At 53.1% G+C, this 16,383-nt stretch overlaps 1 protein-coding gene across 4 annotated transcripts in view; it reads right to left on the bottom strand.

The window, feature by feature from the left end:
* Rxra (retinoid X receptor alpha) overlaps window positions 1-16,383 on the bottom strand; it is a 181,292-nt gene that overhangs the window by 18,652 nt on the left and 146,257 nt on the right. For all 4 annotated transcript variants that reach the window (XM_051184951.1, XM_051184950.1, XM_051184949.1 and 1 more), the window contains exons 2-4: window positions 5,965-6,230; window positions 2,272-2,422; window positions 1,485-1,664 (exon numbers count right to left, since the gene is read on the bottom strand). In XM_051184951.1, the coding sequence (XP_051040908.1) occupies window positions 1,485-1,664; window positions 2,272-2,422; window positions 5,965-6,174 (541 nt within the window). In that variant the 5' untranslated portion in view covers window positions 6,175-6,230. The remainder of the gene's footprint in view (window positions 1-1,484; window positions 1,665-2,271; window positions 2,423-5,964; window positions 6,231-16,383) is intronic.

Raw genomic sequence — 16,383 nt, 5'->3', positions numbered from 1 at the left:
GCCTTGGCCCCTAATGGCCATGGAAATCTCTCCCAGCACAATCATCAAGGTCAGACTTATGAAACTCGTGCCCAGTCAGAATGCCCTGGCTAGGGACATTCACACACACACATTCCAGCCCCATAGCACACAGTTCTGCATATGCTGCCCTACCACCAGCACTGGGAATGAGGTGCAGATACTCCCTGAACCCCCTGCTGACCTCACAGCATGAAAGAATCCCACAGGAGCATAGGGCTTCTCAGGAACAAGAGGCCCAGAATATACTAAAAGAAGGACAATGTGAAGAGAAAAGCAAATCCCAGCACTGACCCTCCTCAGGCTGGTCCTAGACAGGGGCAATTAAAGAGCTGGTGAGAAAGTAGAAGGGCACACAGTAGACACTGGATTGGCCCCAGGCACAACCCAGGCAGAGGAAGCTGGAGGGGCAATGCTGGAGTGGGAGGAGTAAACCCTGCCTCAGAGGGTGCCCAGCCCTGTGAGGCCTGAGCCTAAGACTGATGAAAGAGCTTCACCCAGACACACGCACACCACCACCACCACCACCACCACCAAGGAATACTGTTCCAAATGCAGGGCTAGGAGGAGACAATGTAGCTGGGGAACTTAAGGGCCAAGTGATGCAACTTGACATCTGGCACCTCTGGGTAATCTCCGGGTCTGTTACACGGCCTCCCTAACCCATACATACATACACGTCTTGCTAATAAAACAGGCTCAGAGTCCCACTGTTCAGAGGGCCTGTGGGTTAACAGGTGACCCTGCCAGGGATGAAACTGGAAGTAGCCTTGAGAAGAAGGGGAGCCCAAGATGACCCTCCCATTCAACAGGCTCTGGGGGGATATTTTAGTGGTCTCCAGAAGCCCCCTCTACCACTCCAACCCAAATGAGCTCCCCTGATCATCCCCTCACTAGGCGGATGGAGAGATGGGCAGTCAGAGATGAGCCCGTGGATACCCTCTCTTCCCCACCTTCCTCGCTGCTACTTCTACATCCCCCCCCCCCCCCCCGCCTCCTCTGCTTCACCTCCAGCCCAGTGCTTGGTCTAAATCAATCAGCTCTCCCAGTCATATACTGGCTCAGCTCTGCCATACCTCAAGAGGGGACTGGGTGTCAGCTCCTGTCCTTGGGGTCAAGCTGCCAGTGGGATGGTCCTGGTCTGTCTTGTCTATTCTAAAATCCCAGCAAGCACTCAGTGAAAATCTGGTTGGGGGAAGGGCTGGCATGAAGGCAGTCCCTCAGCATACATGCTATACAAACAGCAGTCTTAATAGTTCAGGCCAGGAGCTCCACTGAGCACTGAGGGGAGGGAGCACCCTGTCCCTGAAGACAGGAACCAGCCAAGTTACACCTCAGTCTGACAAATTCAGGCCTAGATTCTGCTCAAATCCCTCTAGGCTAATAATGCTGGGAAGGGACAATGGAGGCCTCCTGGTTCTGATGAGCAGAGTGTGCTGGGCAGGAGGAGGGTGTTCCAGGCCTACCTTCCCGCTTCATGCCCATGGCCAGGCACTTCTGGTAGCGGCAGTACTGACACCGGTTCCTCTGCCTCTTGTCGATCAGGCAGTCCTTATTGTCACGGCAGGTGTAGGTCAGGTCTTTGCGTACTGTCCTCTTGAAGAAGCCCTTGCAGCCCTCACAACTGTATACCCCATAGTGCTTGCCTGTAGGGTGTGGACAGAAGGATGGGTGAGCTGTATTGACAAGACCCTCACCCATGTGTCATGCTACATGCCAGGGCTCTGCCTTCAGGTTTCAGAATCCCTGTCTGGGCTCAGGCTGGACCCTGCCTGGTCCTCCCTGCGTGCATCAGAGACCAGATCCATCCACCTTCTATCTGCTGAGGCTAAGGATCATCACCTCCTGAGGACCAGCATACCAACACTGATGTTGTGCTCTCTGTGCCTGTGCTATTGTGTTCTGGAAGAGTATGGACACTGTTCTTGGCTCTCAGGCTACTGGGGTTCAGTAGCACAATGTAGGGGAGCCCTTCAACAGGCTTGGCCCAGAGAGGAGGCCAGCTGTCATTGCACCTCAGCCATCCATGCCTGCATCTTCTGTTGACATGCCTCCACCACCCTTCCTATCCTAGTGTCCACCTTACTTGCAGGCAAAGCAAGGCACCTGGAGCTCTCAGCCCACCCCTCGCTCTACAGGGCATAGGAAGCACCCCTGAGTTCCTGCATCCCTGAATCCAGCCCACTGGAAAAAGCTAGAGAGGCCTGTGAGCTTTGTCTAGGTATGGTGCCCCTGCCTACCAGGCAGTCCTACCTGAGGAGCGGTCCCCACAGATAGCACAGATGTGCTTGGTGAAGGATGCCATATTTCCTGAGGGATGGGCAGGAACCTTGAGGACGCCATTGAGGCCCAGCGGGGGCTTGATGTCCTCACTGCTGCTCACTGGGTTCATGGGTGAGTTGAGCTGCAAGAGCGTGAGTCAGGATAGGTCAGCCTTGGAAGGCTAGTGACACACATTAATGAGTGCTGGGCTTCCCACAACTCCACTCTACATAGCCTAACTTGGGACACATGGTTAAGGGACAGCAAGACCATCATCTTTAGAACAGCGTTCAGCTCTATACCCAGCCCTCAGAGTTCCTCCCAGCAGTTCTAAGTCACTTCAGGGTACGAGAGACCTCACACAGCCAGGGATCTCATGTCTCTCACACCATACAAGAGGCCCACTCCACCACCCACCAAGGAGCTACCACTGTCACTTAACACCTGCCATGGGTCCTGGACACATGAGAGCCAGTGCAGGTGCTCTGGGCTCTCTGACCACCCAGGTGAGGACAAGAAGCCCAGGCTCAGGGAGGAGATATGACTTGGCTCCTCCAGAGTCACACATGTCCCCACCACCCTGCACGACAGTGCCATCTGGGGTAGGACAAGATAGGAGAGCAACTGGACATCCCAGACATCAAGCCATAGTCTTGGTCATCCTGGCCTTGGCACACCCCTTGCCTCGCCCCGCCCTCTGGCCGCCAAGGGCTAGCGTGGGAAACTCACCCTGTCACCCAGGCAACAGCTGCAGCGTCGCAATGACACAGCAGTTTTAGTTCCGCAGCCTCCAACCCAGCTCTGCAGTAAGCACAGGGCCCAGAGGCACTTCCCTCTGCCTGCCTATCTGCCAGGGCGCCAGAGCCCAGCTGGGCAGTCCCCCCCCACTTCTAAAAACCCCTGACAAAGGCAAAAAGCCAGCTGTACAGCTGCACTGCCCTTGCATACCCCCTGCTGCCCCCTGCAAGGGGAAGCTCACCTCCTTCCTCAGAGCCTCCTGCCCCATCCCCCTTTCTCACGGGACAGGAATAGCGCAGAAGCTTTGTGTGTGTGTGGGGGGGGGTAGCACCCAGAATGACTCTGTAGCCCTATCAGTCCAGGGTTGTGAGATTGGCAGTGGGGCTCTGCATGGATGCCTTATTCTGGCCAGCTTTAGGTGGGCTGCTGGAAAGCCTGGAGGTCCACAGAGTTGTGTCTGGGGGTTGTCAGGACATGGGAGTCCTTGGTGGCAGGCAGGACATCTCACTGCAGAAGAGAGCAGTTCATATGCTAACTGGATTAAGACCCTATGTGGGGATCCTGGGGTAGCAGGGAGACACCACTGGCTTTTGCTGGGAAGACTATATACACCCTCCACTCTGTTCACTATATAGGGAGCCTAACCCTGAGGTTCCTGAATGTCTTGGCTCTAGGCAGCATAAACAGCTCAGGCCTAATGAGCCCTGATATCAGGTTAGAACAAAGGCTGGGGACTATAGCACCCAACCTCACCACAGGCCCACAGACACCCACAAGGTTCCTCAGGGCTCCACTAGCAGACAGTCCTGGAATCCCGTCCCAGATCTGAGCTGATGGACTAGGGAGATTTCTATCTACCCTCCCCTCTGGGACCATAACCCCACCCACCTGGGACTTCTGTGCTCCCTACTCATCTCTCAAGAGACCCAGGACTGGACAGCCCTCTGCTGGAGCCCAGGGCCTCACTGGGTTGGGTGGGGGACATCCCATTTCCCCTTTTATATCCTTGGCATCTATTTCAGTTCTGCCTCATTGGTAACCCACCTGGGTCCCCGCCTACCTCCCAGGCATCCTCTCTTCCACCCTTAACTCATCCTGTCCTCCCAGACCTAGGCCAGCCCTCAACTAGAACCCCCCTCCCCCTGATGGGCTAGCCATCTGCTCTCAGGTTCTGTGCCCTCCCTACAGCTTCATTCACCATCTGGCTGGCTTTAGGCATCATGAAATACCTGCTTTCAGGGTCACTGTAGGAGACCCTTCTGCCACATTTGGGCACTCAGAAGTGCTTTCCAACTGTGAATCACCCAAGGAAGCCAGTGTGGCCAGGCAGGAAGGCTCAGGAAATAACAGGGTCCTATCCTAGTAGAGCCCCAAGATCAAATGAGATGCATGGATGGCTTTGGGCACCAGGTGGCCATGACTGATATAGCTATATCCAGACCCAGTAAGGCGCCTTGAGAGTTGAGAGTTGAGAGCCAAGAGGTGCCAACACTGAAGCCAAGGAACTATGGAGATCAGTTTTTCATTTACCCATTCTGCCCAGAGCATCTGGGGCTAGCAAGGGTATAGAGCAGCTATGATAAAAATAACAAGGCCAGGCCAGGGTAGATAGCTGGGTGGTCAGGCCTGCTTCATACCAGCAGCACCTCAGGCCTCTGCCTGCTTCTGGAAAGCAAGGTGAAGAGTTGGGGGCAGGATAACAGACTGTTCGTGAACAGGAACTCCAGCTCTTCTATGCACACAGGTGCTTGTGGAAGCATGCACATGCATACGTATACACACATGCACGCACACACACGTGCATTCTCGGGCAAGGGGTCTTAGGTGGGATCAGCCTAGGAAAACCAGACAAATTGTCTGGGGCAGAGGCATAAGAGGCTCAGGCCAGTCACAACAAGCTACCTGGTCATGTAGTGAGTGGTCTCTAGTACACCCAGCACCAGAAAGGGGGAACACGAGGTGGCATGGTTCAGAGCACAAGGCTGTGGAAACCTAAGGGACACATGGGTGCCATTAGCCCTGCAGTTCAAGGGAGAAGTCCCAAGTGTGTCATGAGGTGGCACAGCAAAGCTATTTGGGGGAAGGGAGGGGACAGAACCCAAATTGGAACTTGGAGCAGAAAGGGCATCCCTGACCTGTTTCAGGAAAGGCAAAGGAATCCCAAAGAGCTGGCTCTCCAGATGCAGAGCTGCATATACGTCAAGGACATAAATCCCCATGGAAACCCACCAAGACCCTAAAGGAAATAGGGAGACAGCATAGCTCTATCCAACAGGTATTCAGGTTCTTGGGGAAAAAAAAAGAGCACAGACCCCAGGGTACCCACAACAGGACAAGAGCCCTGCTAGGCCCACAGAAAAGGAAGTCAAGCCTCACAGCCAACATCCACAGAGCCACTGAAAGCCAGAGCCCAGATATAGGCTGTTACCAGGGGCCTCTGTAAGACCAAAGGACTGGCATCTCTGGGTCAGGATGTGCTTTCCCTGCAGGCCCAGGAACACTGAATCCAACGGCCTGGCTAGAAGGACCTATGAGGCCTTGGGGATTCCTGAAGATAGCTGTAAGCCTGAGAAAGCAGATACCCCAGAGTCCCACAATCATGGGGACAGGCTCTAAAGAGGCTCTAGGGGGAGTTGAAGACCAACTGTAAGGAATTTCAACTGACAGAGCTATAGAGGCCAGCCTAGGTCAGGCAGAGGGAGCCTCAGTCTCAGCTCCAGGCCAGTCTGGGTCAGTAATAGAGAATCTCAGCCCCAGGCCAGTCTGGGTCATCCAGAGGGAATCTCAGCCCCATCACCACAGCATGACACTGAGGCTAGCTTCGCTCTGCCGTCCACTTTCATAAAGACAAAGTCAGAATGACAGCTCTGACCCATGTGTTCACAGCCTACAGATGAAGTTTCTACTTGCTGTCCCATGTCCCCCAAAGCTCAGCCCAGTACTCACCTGGGGGCTACCAGTCCCGAAGCCCAGTGTGGGTGTGGTGGGCACCGACATGGAGTGCGGGCCCATGGGGGAACTGATGACAGAGAAGGGTGGACCCATGCCATTGATGGGAGAGCTCAGGGTGCTGATAGGTGAGTGCAGCTGCCCAGGGGAGCCCAGCGGAGAGCCAATTCCTGGACCCAAGGAGGGATGCAGCGAGGGGGCAGCCATGGAGCCTCGACCCGTTGGAGAGCTGAGGGATGAAGAGTTCACCTGGGTGGAGAAGTCTGCAAGACAAGATTTGGCAGGAAGGAGGGTCAGAGCAGCCTCTAGGACCTGGCAACTGCCTTCTCCCACCTACTCAAGCCAGAGGCAAATCCTCACGCTCAAGGTGTCAGGACTTCTCTGCCATATTCCAAGAGCTAGACTATGTTTGGAGGGCCCCAGCAGGTGCCACTGCTATCTATCTCACACTCTCTGGGGTTCTCACAACTGCCTATGTAAAACCAGGGCTAGCACTGAAAGCTGCAGGCTCTAAAGTCTGTGACCCTGCTTGTCCTCTGAGCCACATAACCTGGACTTCTCGGTACCACAGCAGGGCAACCCAGAATCCAGAAGAATGGAAGGCACTGGCACTACCACGTGGGAGGGGAGCTTCCAGGTGGCCTTGTGGAGAGCCAGGGAGTGTGCCAAGCATGAAACTGACAAGAGGGCTGGGGCTGGGACCTCCCACATGCCAACCTTCCATGCAGGGCTTCAAACGTGAACAATTTTAATCAGGCCTCCCGGACTCCAGAGGCTGGGGAGGTCCCCAGGTGTCCAATCTACTGCCCACAGACCTGGCAGGTCATGGAGAAGACAGTGAGGAGCCTGCGCTAGGCAGACGCATGCCATGCTGAGAGCTACCTGCCCCTCCAAGGCTGATGCTCTGAGAAAGCCTGTCCCCTTGCCCCCTCACCCTCCTACCTTCCCTTTCTCCCTCTCATCTCTCTCATCTCATCTGTGGAATAGTCCTGACCTTTCCTGCCTCTTAATTGCCATGGCACTTGCTTCTGATAAGTCAAGAAGAACTATGGGCATGTAAAGCGAATGACTAGCACACCCCAGGTAGGGGACACAGGCTGGTTACACTACTCAGCACCCTGGAAAGGCCAGGCCATTCTGAGCAGAACTCATCCTGGCTGTGACCTGGAATGTGAGTTGAGCAGGAAGAAGCCCAGAGTAGATACTGGAGGACACCACACCAGTCTTAAGACAACACTGGCACTCTGGATGTGACTCTTAGACTAGACTTGACTCTGGCTAAGCCAGTGCTTCCATTCTGAACCTGATGACCACTAGCACAGTACAGGGTGATCCCAGTAACCGCACCAATTCCAATTCCGCACCAGGAGTGGTATAGAGGCCCTGCCTGCAGGACAAGCCCTTCAGAGAGAAACCTAACCTGTATCTATCCCAAAGATTCTGGGGATGGCCTCCCTGTTTCCCCTCAAGAGGAGGATGCAATTAAGAAGGCTCCCCTGCGACCAGGTCCACTAAGGAGAGGCTAGCCTAGCTACCATAACTACCCCAACTGACAGAAGGGACCAATTCCATCAGCCAATGAGCTTCATTTGATCTGCCAGAAACCCCTGCCATTCACAAAACTGGAAACAAACCAGATTGTTAAACAAAAAAAAAAGAAAAGAAAAAAAAAAAAGAAAGAAAGAAAGAAAGAAAGAAAAAGAAACAAAGTCAATTTAAGAAATCCAAAATTAGCTACTATGTAGGGTGGTAATATGTCTTTAATATCAGAGGCAGGAGGATCTCTGTGAGTTCAAGAAAAGCTTGATCTACAAAGTGAGACCCTTTCTCAAAAAAAAGGGGGGGGGGGCTAAAGAAATGGATCAGTGGTTAAGAACAAGGTCTGGTTCCCAGCATCCACATGGTGATTCACAACTGTCTGTAACTCCTGTTCCAGAGAATCTGATGCTTTCTCCTGGCCTCCAAGGGCATGCACATAGCACACTTACACACACACAGATAAAACTCCCAATACACAAAAATTAAAACCAAACCAAACAAACAAAAAACACTTAATCCCAGAAGCAGGAGGTAGTATCACCTACTAACCAAGACAGGAACTAAAGACCAGCTCTACAGACCACTAAACTCCATATGGAATGGGGGGGGGTGCATGGATTACAGGGAAGGGAGGTGGGGCAGTCAGACAGGAGAATGTGTCTAAAAGGAACAAATACAAAGCCTAATTGCTTACAGGAGCCTGGAATGCCTTTGTTCCTTTGACGTCAATTGAATTCTTACGATCCTGTCAGAAAAGCCACCACCTCCTACCTATGGTGGAAGAAGAATCTAAAAAAGTTCCTGGATAAGCACTGTCCAGAAGCAAACTTAACACAAGTTGAAGTTGCCCCTAGGCCAGGCAACCACACCTCTGGGATACCTGGAGGCCACTGGGCTGACCCATCACAGTCTCTGCCTCTCCTGGCCCCTCCTCCAGATGAAGAAAGCTAGGCCAACTCTCTCCTTCCCATGCGGGCTTTGTCTTCTGAGGTCTGTGGACTGTGAGACCCTGCATCCCACCAGGCTAAGTCCTCATTGGATCACCTTTTAGCACATTTGAGAGAAGTGTCTTGCTGACTTGGAGCACATCTACCTTCTGCAAGCATCCCAGAAGACAGGGTAATGCTATGGCAACCAAGAGGGAGCTGGGCTGGACCTAGAGAAGGCCTGCTCTTACTGGCCTTTTAGAACAAGATGAGAGCATGACCAGAAGAGAAACCCTCAGATTCCCCAAGGCTCTTTGCACCCCCTGTTCATGGGAAGCCTTGGGCAATGGAAGTGACATGAGGCCTAGGGCAGCCTGTCACACTAAGGGTGAGCCAGCTCTCCCTAAACACCAGGAAAAGCTGGCTATGTTCACCTCATGAGAGTGTTTCTGCCCAGGGGAGACAAGGAGGGAGCCTTGCAGCCACAGGGTACAGCTGGGATGGGAGACTCAGCTGCAAACGGGTCTCTGTAAAATGCCACAGCCAGAGCTGCTCCTGTGGCTGTGGGCTTTGCTGTGGGAGTAGCAGGAGAAAGCTACAGCAAGAGGAAGGGAAGGAGGGAGTGAGTGAGGGAGGGAGGGAGGGAGGGAGGGAGGGAGGGAGGGAGGGAGGGAGGGAGGGAAGTACCCAAACTCCTCTGGCTCTTCATGGTACCACCCATACCTGGCTCAAGTTGGAAACTGCCAAGGAAAGGAGCCACACCAATGGAGGAGAAAACAGGCCAAGGTGGCATATGGACAGACCTCAGGAAGACGGAAGATGGGGAGACAGGAGGAGCAAGAGCCAAGTCTCCAGTCTGGGAATGTGGCTGTCCCTGTGTGAAGATTCCCTTAGGCACCCCTCCCCCAGTCCTCCACCCTGCCTGTAGCCTGATGGTACAGGGCCAAGCATCCTATGGTTGCTCCGAGCAAAGTCCCTAGAGCTCCAATGTATATGGGGCTGCCACCAGAGCAATGCCTACCTTGGCAGGTCCCCACTGGCCCAGGCCCCCACCCCAGGTCTTCCTGTTTACAAAGAATGTCCACTGCAGATACCTTTCCGGAGCCTGGGTGACAATAGGCTGGGTGTGTTTTCTGGATCCTTCTGTAGGGAGAAACTTTCTAACCAGGAAGGGAATGAGCAAGAAATGCCGGCTCATCCTTATACGTGTACAACCCATGTTCATGTATGCCATGTTCTGCCTTGCCTGTCACCACCCTGATAAGCCATGGCCCCCATAAGGCACAATTCAAGCAGCCTCCCTTTGGACTTGCAAGGGTGTTAGTACCACCTGACTCCACAAGATCAGGGCTTGTGGGATGGAGCCTAAGGCTGCAATGTGTCAGCTTCAGACAGAAACTACAGGACACACAGTGCTCCTTGCCCAAGAAGTCACAGAGAAGCCTCAGTAACATGACTGAGAAGAAACTGAATCACAGAGGCTCAAGGATCCCATATCCCAAGATACTTCTGCAGGACTACCACCAACACAGCCAGGGAGCCTGGGAAGGAATTAGCCAGGGAGCTTACTTGAACAGCAGAGAAGAAAGCCTATCTTTGCAGCGAAGATGCTCATCATCACAGGCAGCTGGCAATGCAGTCCAGGAAGGGAGCGTGAAAGAGGGAGCACAGAGAACTCCCTTGGTACAAAGCTGACCACATTATGAATTCTTGGAGGTTTAAACAGCAAACCATCACAAAGCAGAGATGGATTGTCCCAGCCCAGAACCCAGGGCAGTTCCCTAGACCTCAGAGGGCGGGTGCGAGAGGCTGAGTGACATTAATAAAACTGAAATAATAAATGCCTGGCAACAGCTCTGGTGACTCCAAGATGACAGGCACTACTGAGGTCATGTGCAAGCAAGGAGTACAACTCCCACCAGAGTCCCTATGCCATATGGCCTGCAGGACACCTGCCTGCAGCAGGACCCCACAGCAGGAAGCCCAGGGAACCCCCATCAACTCCCTTTCAGCCTCAGGTTGGTAGGCAGGGTGCAGGAAATGACAGCTCACCGCAGCCCCACAGCCCCTCCAAGGTAGCCAGGGAACCCAGCCCCTGGAGAGGGGAACTCAATCATCCACAGCCCTTGGACACAGCAGGATCTAAGCAGGTCTGCATCTGGTAAACATAAGTGGACCCTGTGACTGCTCCATCTAGAACCAGGAAAAGAGGACAGATGGATCCAAAGGAGAGTACATGGGAAATGAACATTCTGGGGCCACCAAGGAGGGGCCTGAGGAGGGCAGCCAATATGCAGCCACAGTGAACCAGCACCAGGATGGCTGTCACAGTACCCTTATCCCCACCTGGGGACAACACTCGGAACTGAAATTTGCAGTGGGTAGCTCACAGGTCCTCAGAACTTCCTGGGCTGCCCACCTCCAGCCCCACCTTCCGGAAGTACTGCTTCCCCTGAAGCCCTGGGAGAGAGAAGTGGTGGCCCTGTAGGACAGTAATGGGAATGTGGCAGGGACCATGGTGCCAGGGTTTGAGGGAGGCCAAGGGTGGTCAGAGTGGGAGGAGGAAGACAGGCCACAGGCCCCGAAGGGTAGGAGGGGGCGGCTTCAGGGACTGGTAGGACAGGAAGATAAATATCCCCTAGCCAATACTAACCATGGTGAGAAAGGGCTGCTGCCTACACTTGAGGCCACAGGGACCCCTCAGTATTGTTGAGTCTCAGTCCCCTGCTCTGTAAAATGGGCTGAGGCTTCTATGCCAGCCTAGAGAACAACCCCTAGCAGCCCTGTTTGCCCAGCTCCACTACAAGCCTGACTCAGACTCAGTGGTCACCTCTAGCTGTGAGTTTGACTCCTCTCAGAACATCAGCTTACATAAGCTCTAGGGACCTGTTCTAGGGTCACCCTGCCCTTCTCTCAAAAGCCCCAGCCAATATTTCAGTCTCCTATCAGGAAGCCCCAGGCCAGCTAGACCCTCCTGCACAGTCAGGAAAAATGAGACTCACTCCACACCAACTCTGAGATCTCAGATGACCCAGTACAGACAGGCAGGCCGCCACAGGGGCCTCTGAAGTAGAGAACTCAACTGATCAGGAGTGACCCACTAGTCTCACAGACCCAGATCCAGAAAGTCTGCCCGCCCACAGGGGCCAGAATGCAGCAGACCCCTGCTCTGAGCCTGCAATGACCCCAGCTCCCCCCCCCCCAAAAAAAGAGAGAAGCAGCAGGGAAAGGAAGACAAAGACAGTGAACCAGACATGTATCTCCTTCACCCCTACTACCCATGGGCTGCAATCCCAGGCACCCATCTGGGCTTTATCCCTGCATGTCCCACAGGGAAGAGTTGACCAGTCCAAAGCTAATTTTCTGACCTGCCCCTGTCCAACCTTCCTTAGCACATCAGAGACGTACCCAGTGGAAGGGCCAACCATGATCCCAAGAGACAAACATTTGTCCCTGAAGCTAAGCACCAGGCCATGAGCAAAGAAGTAAGGATGGAGTGGGTGGGAAGGACACAGGAAGCTGAGCTCAGAAAGAGATGGATGGTTCCCTGAGAGCCTGAAGTACGCAGACCTATAGTAAGTTCAGGAGAACCGGGCCAGTCTGTGGTGTCACGGCTTCTATGAACTCCACTCTAACCCCTAAGTTCATCTGACCCAGAGGTCCTCAGAGACTCTGAATGTCAAATCCATCTTTATGATCACTCCTTTTCTTAGGCGCTGTCACACACTGAGCTCTCCCTCCTTGACCTCACCTTCCTCCACCACCTACCCTTCTAGTCCAGGAAGCCTTGATGAAGGAGACTGTGCAGTTTCCCCAGTAAACTGGGGTCATCATCATCTTCAACATCATCAACATTGTCATCACCACCACCATCACCACAATCAATACCATCACAATCAACATCATCACCAACAATATCGACACCACTAATATCACAATCACCACCATCATCACCATAATTAACACATAATTAACAACATCACTAACAACATTACCTTTAACAACATCCATCTTCATCATTACCATTACCATCAACATTTCCATTATCACCAACATCAGCATCAAATCATCACCAGTACCACCACCATCAATGTCATCATCATAACACCATCACCATCAGCATCATTATCAATACTATTACCCAACGGACACCTTGCTTTACACCTTGCTCTCTATTCCATTGTACAGATGGAGGCTAGAACCCAAAGGGGCTAATGAATTCTACAAGTGGCAAAGATATGGTATTTGGAATCTCTTGACCATACTCTTCAAGTCTGGGGATGACCAGGGAGGGGTAGAGGAGGAACAGGAAATAGTGCCTAGGCTAGCAGCTACCTCCCATACAGCCCTGGGTGTTACTATGGTTGGACTTTGTGGTGACAAGTATAGCTAGAGCCAAGCCACAGTAAGGGAAGTGGGAAGCATAGCCAGGAAGACAAAGGTGGTAAGGATGAGCTCCCCCACCCATGCCAGCCTGTGACTTGCCAGGCAGCATTCAATTAAGAGTTGAGAAGTGAAGATACCAGTACACTCAGGCATAACAGCCAAGGTGTTGACAGAAGGCTACCCTCTATGCCAACTCTTCCTGAAGCCCATAGTCCACAGGCTGTTGCACAAGGCTTCCTACCTCAGCCCCAATTCTTGCCAATCAGTATCATCACCTTCTGGGCCAAATGTGGTGGTCACTATCTGGGATGCCTAGTTGCTGAGGTGCACATCACCCAGAGCAGTTCTGCCCAAACCACCAAGTCTGTCTCTCTTCCCAAACTCTTCACAACTTACAGATGCGTCCATCCACCTTCCATGGCATAGTGGGAAGGTGTATGGAAGGTACACTCTGACCAGGTAGCTGGATGAATCTGGATGGATTCCCTCCAGCCTGTCTGTATGGAACTTTTCCTTTGCCTGAGTACAACTAGGGGGCAGCAGAGAGAAGACTCCTAGCTGCTCAAGCACCAGGCTCATCAGGTACCAGTACCTGCTGTAGACACACACCTCCTGCACTACTCTAACCTGAGCATAGTACACACACATCCACAATTCCTGGCTCCTTTGCTGTCACCTCTTATAAGCCTAAGGTGTCTGAATCAAGGGCAAGGAAGTTTCATTGGAAAAGCTAAGTGAGCACCTATTGAGGGGCTCTCTAGAGAAGGCCTTCGGGTGGGCTTGTCCTTGGAGGCCTAGGGTGGGCTGCTTCAGAGCCCCGGCACTAGCTATGGGTGAAGAGTGTCATCCCAGATGCTATGTCTGACACCAGGCTCCTGCCCTAGGTATCGTCCTCTCACCTACACAGGAGAGAAGAACCCTTAATGAATGCTTGTCCCAGCCTGCAGGCCACATGGGTATCACACAGGGTATCTATAGGATGTCCCAAATCCATCAGCCAGGACCAGGACTCCAGACTGGAACTTGGGTTCTTTCAGATAGTTCAGAGGCACCTAATTGTACTGGAAAATACCCTTCTTTCTCTACCCCAAAGACAGCTAAGGGACAACAGTCAGGTGGCCTGATTGCCCAGCCAGTGCTGGAAGTCAGGAGAATACAGAAACAGGTAACTCTTAGCTCCAGGGCCCTAAAAATCCTGTGAACTGGCTCCCAACCCCTAGTAAGGGACCCAAGCATGGCCAGCCCATCTCTGAGCACATCCCTGAGGTAGATTATGCCAGCCTGCTATCCAAGAGCAGGCCCAACCTCCTGTCCTGTGGCCTGAGAAGTACGGCCAGGGGCAGGAACAGGCAAAGTGTGGGAGTCACACCCACACATCCTCAGGCTGTTTGAATGAGAGAAAGCCACAGAAGGGTGTGATCAGAGGGACAGGGCCACTGAGGAGCTGGTAGCAGAAATTGACAGCTGTATGATGCCCTCCCTACCCTGTACTATGCGAGAAACTGATAATAGAAGTCCTTCACATTCACACAGGGCAGACGACTGTCAACACCTCAGAAACAGACTGCAGAGTAATGGAGACACATCTGGTGACAGTCACAGGCAGCTTGAGTTCCCACTGTGCATCCTCTCTATGCTGGTATGGTACCATGTGGGCTAGTGGAAATAGGATCTGCCCTGTCCTCTGGCAGGGCCTCAGCTCTGGGAGGACAGGGGCTTCCCAAACCCAGAACAGGAGCTGCCAGCCAGCCTGCTTTCTGTTTTCTGACAACTCTGTCCCCACCACAACTCAGACCCACAGAAACCATCCTCAGCTTAGGCCCTGAAAATCCTGGGCTGGGGGGGGGGCAGAGGTGACAGGCCAGCCTGGAAGTATGCTTACCTCGCTAAGACCAGGCAGGGGCTTCTTTCTGGACACTGAAGCCTCCCCTCCAGGCTGTTCCCTTGAACTGTTTGTCTGTCCCCAACACTCTGTGATGCCTGCCCAGACTTTAGAGGCAGGTAGGTAGGAGGGAAAGAGGGGGACTTCAAGAAAAACCCCAACCACCCCACTGTGGCGGGGGTGAGGGGGCCCTGAGGCGGCAGACTCTCGAAGGCAGTTTCTATTTAACAGGAAGAGAAATGATTGTTTCAATTTGAGCCACGTTGCCCCTGGTGGCTCAGAGGTCCCATCACCCACCTGCCCACAGCTCTGTCGTGGAACCCACGGAACCCGGACTGGGCTTCCTGTCCTCCCCAACAGTCCCCATCTGCATTTACATTCCTGACTTATTTCAAATCACACTTGGAATCTAGGTCATATCCACCAAGACCTCCAACACACACACACACACACAATCTACCATGAAGTGAAGTGGAAGTAGGCTCCATGGGACAGGGACACTGGGGCCTCTGGAATGACCAGGGCAGAGGGGGTACTCCCAGTCATACAGTGTCTCTCTGGGGGCATCCCCAAATCCTCCCACGCCCACTGAGCATCACTATTTTCCAGACATAAGTATGATGTAGTGTAGTGGGTGGCTGTCGAGGACCACATGATAGACAGAAACAGGGCTGAGCCTGGAGGCTGGGTACCAGGGTCGGAAGTCAAGCTCCCCAAAGCCTCTCCAGAAGCCCCAGCCCACACAGCACATGCATTCTTCCCTCAGCAGGGGTTACCCATGCCTTTATGACTGGCCAGAGCATACAATACAAATACCCAACAAATACAGGGGCCTGGCTGCCGGCGCCTCTGCCAATGGGACAGGATTTCATCTGTGATGCAGGATGGGAATGGAATGTCCCAATCACCACCCACAGCCAGGGTATCTTCCCTGTCTGTCCCTGGCTCCACATGGACAGAAGCTGCACTGCAGCTCATGGAAACCAGCAAAGACCTCCTCACCATGTTCATCCACAGGATGACAGGGCTGTCTCCATGGTACTCAACCTTACATCCTTCCCACTGCCTGACACTGCCAGGTATATAATACTCTAAGATATGTCACTCACAGCCTAGGGCTCTAGGCTAAGCCCCAGAAACCTCCCTAGGCGCTGAGATCCCCATGTTCGGCTTGACTAAGGACTATACTACTCATAAGGCTGAACCCTATCAAGAAAGACTGAACCCTATCAAGAATGTCAACACAGTGGATCTCTGCACAAACCATATGATCAGCTGGTCTTATACTTCCTCCTCAGCCCCCAGCAAGTAGGAGAGACTGGTATCTAGGTGATAACAGGCAAGTGGGGGGGGGGGACAGGATCTCTCACCCAGTCACCACTCACAAACTCCCTAAAACTGAGAAAAAAGACCCTCACTGGCCTCATATCCCAGCCTTGCCAACTGGCACCTATCAGGGCTGCAATGGCACAAGAATGGATAGGAAATAGACAGCATTGTGTGCTGTAGCCCATGTTCCAGAACCAGAGAGGGCTGTGCAGGCAGCTACCAGCATAGAAAGGTCTCAGGGACAGGGGATGGAATGAATGACAGGCTGCAGGCTTCAGGACAGCCTCTCAGTAGTCTGAGGACCAAAATCCTCATCTAGGATGGCATCTAGGATAGCTGTCTATCCCTTCTGTA

Source organism: Phodopus roborovskii, unplaced genomic scaffold, assembly GCF_943737965.1.
Source record: "Phodopus roborovskii unplaced genomic scaffold, PHOROB, whole genome shotgun sequence".
Lineage (NCBI taxonomy): Eukaryota > Metazoa > Chordata > Mammalia > Rodentia > Cricetidae > Phodopus > Phodopus roborovskii.
Note: the sequence above shows the minus strand (reverse complement) of the source record. Positions and strands in the feature narration are given on the sequence as shown.